This window comes from Salvelinus sp. IW2-2015, unplaced genomic scaffold, assembly GCF_002910315.2.
Source record: "Salvelinus sp. IW2-2015 unplaced genomic scaffold, ASM291031v2 Un_scaffold2695, whole genome shotgun sequence".
Taxonomy (NCBI): Eukaryota; Metazoa; Chordata; class Actinopteri; order Salmoniformes; family Salmonidae; genus Salvelinus; species Salvelinus sp. IW2-2015.
Window position 1 is genome coordinate 111,833 of NW_019944001.1, and position 8,461 is coordinate 120,293.

Sequence of the window (8,461 nt, forward strand, 5' to 3'; positions counted from 1 at the left end):
CACGCTGTAAATGGGAAACCCGAAAGCAGCACAATCGACGTTGAATTCACAGATGGGAGCGCATCAGGCTGTAATTTCATGAAGTAGATGACTCAACTGTTGACTCATTTATTCTCGCTTGTGTGACTTATTGACCTTTAGTCATAGTTTATACCCACGTGTGAATCCTTTGTCTTCTGACAACCAAGATGACATTTTCTGTAGGCTACAGCAATGACCCCTTGGAACCAGTAGCGGTGCGTGGGTAAAATCACTGGGGAAGCCAGATTAAAAAAAGATAAATAAATGTAATGGCTATGTGTTGTGATAATTGCGTTGTTTGCTCTATAACCTGTTAGTTCATATTGTCACGCGGGACTAGGTGGGTGAAAGAATCAAACGCAGAGAGAGAGCCGCTTGGGAAAAATATTCCTTTTTACTATTTACCAAAAAAATGATAAGCCCGAACATCCAGGGCGCAGAGAAACACTTGAATAAACCCGAAACACACACGTAACCAAAAGACAATCCCACACAAAACAAGGGCGGGTCAAACTCCTAATTATAGGGAAGCTCATTACGAAACAAAAACCACAGGTGCAACTAATAAGACAAAACAAACAGACAAACGAAAAAGGGATCGGTGGCGGCTAGTAGGACGGTGACGACGACCGCCGAGCACCGCCCGAACAGGCAGGGGAGCCACCTTCGGTGGAAGTCGTGACACATATGCCTTGATACCGTGATCTAAAGGCCGAGACAATAAGAAGACACAGTGGCAGAATAAATTCAACCACACCTTTGTTTCATCACAAAACCGGAGAGCAACCTCTGTCTGGTGAAGTCCACAAAGCACATTGCATGTATCAAACAGTTACATGAACTACAGCATCAAGCCAGTCATGTTTCCGACATTTTCGACTACTAAACAACTATTGATTTATACCCACGAGTTACCACAAGTCAAAAATAAAACGGGAGTGGCCTCCAATATTCCAGCACCATTTCAACATCTAATCACCTCTGTTTAGTCTAATAGTCACAAAAAAAGGTACCAAAAAACAATTTAGTCCAATCAACATCAGCTGAATATGATGTGGCTGTCCATGGTTCTGATTTCTGTGTGTTTGCGTGCGCGTTTGTGCAAGTAGAAAAACATGTTGACTCACCCTACTTGTAGAGAAACACCAATACCATCCTCCTCTCTTTCATGTTGACTCACCCTACTTGTAGAGAATCGCCAATACCATCCTCCTCTCTTTCATGTTGACTCACCTTACCTGTAGAGAAACACCAAGGCCATCCTCCTCTCTTTCATGTTGACTCACCTTACCTGTAGAGAAACACCAAGGCCATCCTCCTCTCTTCATGTTGACTCAACTTACCTGTGTAGAGAAACACCAAGGCCATCCTCCTCTCTCATGTTGACGAAATGGCACTCTGTCATACAGGGGAGGATTTATAATTACAACAAATGACAGATGTCATTTATATTTATTATCTTTGGTGTGGCGGCAACAATCTGTCAGCAGGACAGCACCATTACTAAATGAATATAGCAAAAACCCTTCATTTGTGTTACTTTACCAATCCCACTAAATGAATATAGCAGAAACCCTTCATTTGTGTTACTTTACAAATCCTACTAAATGAATATGCAGAAACCCTTCATTTGTGTAACTTTACAAATCCTACTAAATGAATATAGCAGAAACCCTTAATTGTGTTACTTTACAAATCCAACTGCTGTTGTGTGACGTCTGTTCTTAACTTATTTCCCAGATCTAAAGGAATTACAAGCAGCCTTTTCTACTTTGTACTATTCTACTTTCCCTTCTGTAGTATATTCTAGAGTTAAACTATAGCCTTGACAGTAATGTATTTTCCCCTTAGTACTTCCTGCTCCAGACCAGCTGACTGTTGACTCAGTGGACACCACATCAGCTGCTGTTAGCTGGAGCCAGCCACCAGGATTGGACCAAACCCAACATCATTACCAGATCTCCTACCACTGTCCAGGGACAAAACCACACATCACTACCACATCTTCACCCAGCATCACTCTCTCTGACCTGCAATGTGGTACTCAGTACTCTGTCACTGTCTGCACTGTGCTGGAAAATGGAAAGCAAAGTCAACTGGGTCAACAACCCTCACCACAAGTAAGGAATTACCCTACTAAAGTATTATGTTTGGTGTCAAAGTTTATAAGATTTTAACTAGATATCAAAATAACCTCCTACATATGCGATTACATCACCTCTAACGAGTCACAAACCCGGATCCGGGATCCCCCATCAAAAAAGCTGACTAGCATAGCCTAGCCTAAAGCTACAGGGATATCATATAATAAAATGTTCATGAAATCACAAGTCCAAGACACCAAATGAAAGATACGGATCTTGTGAATCCAGCCATCATTTCCGATTTTTTAAATGTTTTACAGGGAAGACACAATATGTATTTCTATTAGCTAACCACCATAGCAAAAGACACAACTTTTTTTCCCACCATTTTTTCCTGCATAGGTAGCCATCACTAATTCGACCAAATAAAGATATAAATCGTCACTAACCAAGAAACAACTTCATCAGATGACAGTCTGATAACATATTTATTGTATAGCATATGTTTTGTTAGAAAAATTTGCATATTTTAGGTATAAATCACAGTTCTACATTGCAGCTGCAATCTGAAATAGCGCTGAAGCAGCCAGAATAATTACAGAGACCACCGTCAAATACCTAAATACTCATCATAAAACATTTCTGAAAAATACACAGCGTACAGCAAATGAAAGCCCAACATCTTGTGAATCCAGCCAATATTTCAGATTTTTTAAGTGTTTACAGCGAAAACCAACATATAGCATTATATTAGCTTACCACAATAGCCAGAAACAAGCAATTTACCAGCAGCAAAGGTTAGCGATCGTAACAATCCAGCAAAATATATAATTTTTGACAACCTTGATATACTTCAGATGACAGTCCTGTAACATCATATTACACAATGCATATAGGTTTTGTTCGAAAATGTGTATATTTAGCAGCACAAATCGTGGTTATACAATGTGATTAGTATCAACATTTCAGGCAATCTGGCCGGCGCCATCTTGGAGCGGCACCTAAATCTAATCAATAAATAATCATAAACTTGACAAAAAATACAGGTTGGACAGCAAATGAAAGATACATTATTCTTAATGCAACCGCTGTGTTAGATTTTAAATTAACGTACTACGACATACAGGGGTCGTTATAGCGAGATCCCACCGAAATAATGGAGGAATAATCATTTTAAATTTTTCCACAGAACAACGAATTAACATCATAAATAGTTCTTACTTTTTGATGAGCTTCCATCAGAATCTTGGGCAAGTTGTCCTTTGTCCAAAAATCGTTGCTCGGTTGTAGATTGTCGCCTTCAACTTTGGAATTAGCTGTAAACATTAGCCATGTGGCGAAGACGTGCCCAACTCACTATTGCGCAGCACAAAGAAAATTTCAAAAATCGCAATATACTCACATAAACTGAAATAACTCGGTTTAAAATAACTACGTTATGATGTTTCTAACACCTATATCGAATAAAATCAGAGCCGGATATATCTAAGGGCTATAACGGAGCTTTCTAGAACGCCATCCTGAGGTCTGCCTTGCGTCATGGCGAACGAAGGAAAGAGAGGACATCACGTTCCGAGCCTATTTATAAGGCCTCAGATCTGCCTAGCAACTCCATTCCAATTCTCACTATTTGCTGACATCCAGGGGAGGCGTATGCAGTGCATCCAACCAATAGAAGACAGGCAAATTATAAACCGACCTCAGAACAGCCTGCATGATTTCAGACTTCTAACTTCCTCACAGGAAAATTGCTCCAACTCGAGTTCTGTTAACTCACAGATATAATTCAAACGGTTTTAGAAACTAGAGAGTGTTTTCTATCCAATAGTAATAATAATATGCATATTGTACAAGCAAGAATTGAGTACGAGGCAGTTTAATTTTGGGACGACATTTTACAAGGTTGAAACAGCACCCCCTTAGTGACAAGAAGTTTTAAACGTCTCTAGAGACTATATCTGTCACACCCTGGCCTTAGTCTTTGTTATCTTTATATTTTAGTTAGGTCAGGGTGGTGACATGGGGATGTATGTGTTCTTGTAGTGTCTAGGGTGTTTGTATAGTTTAGGGGGTTAAGTAGAGTAGATGGGTTTGTGTTTAGTATAGAAGTCTAGCTGTGTCTATGGTTGCCTGAATGGTTCTCAATCAGAGACAGATGTCATTAATTGTCTCTGATTGGGAGCCATATTTAAGGCAGCCATAGGCACTAGGTCAATGTGGGTAATTGTCTATGTTGTACATTTGTAACCTGTATGTGCACTTACGTCATTAGCTTCACGATTCGTTTGTTGTTTTGTTTCTGTTTGTTATAGTGTTCGTTACGTGTTTTTTCCTTTCTCTATAATAAAAGAGAATGTATTTTGCACACACTGCGCCTTGGTCCACTCTCTCTCCGCAAGACGATCGTGACAATATCACTCTCTTCATTACTCAATGCCTAGGTTTACCGCCAATGTAATCACATCCTACCTTACCTTTGTCTGTACATTATGCCTTGAATCTATGCTATCGTGCCCAGAAACCTGCTCCTTTTACTCTTTGTTTACCAACGTGCTAGACGGCCAGTTCTTATAGCATTTAGCCGTACCCTTATCCTACTTCTCCTCTGTTCCTCTGGTGATGTAGAGGTTAATCCAAGTCCTGCAGTGCCTAGCCCCACTCCCACTCCCCAGGTGCTCTCAGTTGTTAACTTCTGCAACCGTAAAAGCCTTGGTTTCATGCATGTCAACATCAGAAGCCTCCTCACTAAGTTAGTTTTACTCACTGCTTTAGCACACTCTGCCAACCCTGATGTCCTAGCCGTGTCTGAATCCTGACTTAGGAAAACCACTAAAAACCCTGACATTTTCATCCCTAACTATAAAATTGTCTGCCAAGATAGAACTGCCAAAGGTGGCGGTGTTGCAATCTACTGCAAAGATAACCTGCAGAGTTCTGTCTTACCCAAAGGTAAGGTCTGGGTACAGGTCTGTACCCAAACAATGCGAGCTTCTACTTCTAAAAATTCACTTTTCCAGGCAGCGGGACACCATTACTAAATGAATATAGCAGAAACCCTTCATTTGTGTTACTTTACAAATCCAACTTCTGTTGTGTGACTTACGTTTTTAGCTCATTTCTTCCCATATCTAAAGGAATTGCAGGCAGCCTTTTCTACTTTACGACTGCTTTTCTACTTTTCTTCCTGCATTTTATTTCTGGAGTAAAACTGTAGCCCTGACAATATTCTATTTTCCTTTAGTACTTCCTGCTCCAGACCAGCTGACTGTTGACTCAGTGGAGACCACATCAGCTGCTGTTAGCTGGAGCCAGCCACCAGGATTGAACCAAACCCAACATCATTACCAGATCTCCTACCACTGTCCAGGGACAAAACCACACATCACTACCACATCTTCACCCAGCATCACTCTCTCTGACCTGCAAGGTGGTACTCAGTACTCTGTCACTGTCTGCACTGTGCTGGAGAATGGAAAGCAAAGTCAACTGGTGTCAACAACCCTCACCACAGGTAAGGAATTACCCTACTTAAGTATTATGTTTGGTGTTAAAGTTTATTACATTTTAACTAGTTATCAAAATGACTGAAGTAATCATAATAGATGTGTCAGCATGGGATGTAAAGGTACATTATCTTTGACTACTATTCTACTTTTCCTCCAGTTAAAGAGGATAGAAATCCTCATCATTTCATGATTTAATTATTTCTAAATAGTCTAAACTTTCTCACTCTGAACTTCTAACGCCAGTGGGATGGGTGTGACTTCTTTACAATGATCACAATGTCTCCAACGTACAGCGCCCCTGGAGGAATTAGGATGAAGTGCCTTGTTCAAGGGCACAACATATTGTTCACCTTGTCCGCTCCGGTATTCGAGCCAGCAACATTTCAGTTACTGACCCAACACTGTAACCTCGAGCCTGCCTATCTCTACCTTTACCCCTACCTACAGTGTCCTCTGTTAATATTGAGACTACCTGCCTCTAACTCCTACCTACAGTACCCTCTGTTAATATTGAGGCTACCTGCCTCTACCCCTACCTACATGTCCTCTGTTAATATTGAGACTACCTGCCTCTACCTTACCCCTACCTCAGTGTCCTCTGTTAATATTGAGACTACATGCTTCTACCCCTACCTACAGTGTCCTCTGTTAATATTGAGATACCTGCCTCTACTCCTACCTACAGTACCCTCTGTTAATATTGAGGCTACCTGTCTACCCCTACCTACAGTGTCCTCTGTTAATATTGAGACTACCTGCCTCTACCTTACCCCTACCTACAGTGTCCTCTGTTAATATTGAGACTACATGCTTCTACCCCTACCTACAGTGTCCTCTGTTAATATTGAGAAACTCAAATTAACTTTGAGCGCTTTAAATTTGAATTTTTACATTGCAACCTAAAACAGCTATTTTTTCACGCCAAAGAAGGTACGGATCCAGACAAATAGGTTTCTGGAATCCATCAGTCCAAAACTGGAGATGCTGTTCCGCAGATCAGATCAAATAAAACACTGATGATACAGAAAACACATTAACACATTACCAATTATCTGACTTTAATAACTTTTATTCAGTACATTTTCAGTGGTGGAAGAGACCCTCCAGAGTTGCTGCAGGTGTGTTCTACTGGCTGTGATTCTGGCCTGTTGAATTCCTGTAAGTGAAAAAATAAATGTAAATAATTGTAGTCAATGTTTTGACTGTTACACATTTTGATTGACTTTTCCCTTTTACAGGTGCACAGAGAGACAAGCTACAGAATAGTCTAAATACCAGGACCACTGAGAAAGACCAGCTACAGAATAGTTCTAAATACCAGGACCACTGAGAGAGACCAGTTGCAAATATTCTAAATACCAGGACCACTGAGAGAGACCAGTTACAGACCAGGCTTAGGTTCTATGGTGAGTGCAGTCTTAATTTTCCCTATTTAAAAGTATATTTTTATTCATACTTAGAAGCAATTTAATCTATTTGTAGACTTTTAAATGCCTGCTGTTCTGTTGTGTTTATCTCAGAGAAACCCTGTCTGTATGGATGGTGGAAGTTGCACTAGCTGTTATTTCTTTCTCCTCCGACGATGAACTCAGCTTGGGCCGGTCAGAGGGAGTGCAAAACAATGGAGAGAGTTATTATAAACAGCAGAGAAAAACAGTAATAGATAATACATTAGTAATAATATAAACTACTGTTCATTATTATTATTCTTATTATCACTTCTCTGACTAATATTCAACATTGTTAACCAATTGTATCACCAATGTTCATGTCACTGTCAATTTTCTAAAATATAAAATATACTTCCTGTCAGAAAAGCAGGTGTGCTTGAGATGATATCTCTAATTATACTACAGTATAGTAGCTGAGGCTGCAACTTGATCTCATAGTTTCACTTCGAAATTTGACCTAATTCTGGATAAATCTATTTTTACGCATTCATTCCTGTGTGGTTACAGGGTTAAGTCTGTGTGGTTACAGGGTTAAGTCTGTGTGGTTACAGGGTTAAGTCTGTGTGGTTACAGGTATATATCTGTGTGGTTACAGGTATATATCTGTGTGGTTACCGGGTTAAGTCTGTGTGGTTACCGGGTTAAGTCTGTGTGGTTACATGTATATATCTGTTTGGTTACCGGTATATATCTGTGTGGTTACCGGGTTAAAACCGAAATAATTCAAAGGGTTATGGTTAGAGCTAGGGTTTGGGGAAGATTTAAAACAAAAATTATTCAACACAACGCTCTGTTTCCATCAAGTACTCTCCCAGCTTGCGTTGTGAACTGCTGTTGTGCAGTCGTCAGAGCAGAGTGCTTGGTCTGTGTGGTCTGAGCACGCTTCCCCTCTGGGCATCATGAGTTTAAACCAGTGTTCTGCAACAGTTTTGTACTGTTTTTGTGAGCAATGAGGAAGGAATATATGGAAGTACTTAGTACCTTTTCAAACATCCTTAAACACCTTGTATTTCTAGTGACCAGGCTGAGTACATTATACTACTAATGATATTTATAAAATGTAAAAGTGTTTCTCTGCTGTGGAGATTAAATAATGGCCATTGTTTTTTTTCCATAATTATATTACAGATATTTATCAATGGATTTAAGAAGAATGTCTGGATTGGTACATATAAAAAAGATGGAATCTGGCACTGGGTTGACAGCACACCATTTAAACCTACGTAAGGAACTGGTTCTGGAGGACTTTTAAACTTTTCTGTTGTATTAAATTACTTTTTACAGTCTGATAATCTTGTCCTCAACCAGCTCTCTCTGTTCCTCTCTGTCGAATGGTAACAACTGAGGCTATGGACTAGGTTAACTGTCTGATTCTCTATGTAGAATGGTAACAACTGAG

General features: G+C 39.9%; 2 protein-coding genes across 4 annotated transcripts in view; both read left to right on the plus strand.

Moving 5' to 3' along the window:
* The window catches only part of LOC112074579 (receptor-type tyrosine-protein phosphatase H-like), a 45,590-nt gene extending 38,617 nt beyond the window's left edge, over positions 1 to 6,973 (plus strand). Inside the window, exons 7-10 of one of the 3 annotated variants that reach the window (XR_002894770.2) lie at positions 1,873 to 2,141; positions 5,347 to 5,616; positions 6,688 to 6,769; positions 6,850 to 6,949. Coding sequence is in view for 1 of the 3 variants with exons in the window: in XM_070440586.1 (XP_070296687.1) it covers positions 1,873 to 2,141; positions 6,688 to 6,769; positions 6,850 to 6,941 (443 nt within the window). In the remaining 2 variants the exon portion in view is untranslated. Of the gene's footprint in view, positions 1 to 1,872; positions 2,142 to 5,346; positions 5,617 to 6,687; positions 6,770 to 6,849 lie in introns of all 3 variants that reach the window. The other 2 variants (XR_011477035.1, XM_070440586.1) reach the window with 2 other exon arrangements.
* Positions 1 to 8,455, plus strand: part of LOC112074580 (centrosomal protein of 135 kDa-like) — a gene marked incomplete at its 5' end in the record, with an annotated part of 68,155 nt that extends 59,700 nt beyond the window's left edge. Inside the window, one exon of the mRNA XM_070440587.1 lies at positions 8,191 to 8,455. Coding sequence (XP_070296688.1) covers positions 8,191 to 8,289 — 99 coding nt within the window. The remainder of the gene's footprint in view (positions 1 to 8,190) is intronic.
* Between the last annotated feature and the right edge of the window lie 6 nt (positions 8,456 to 8,461).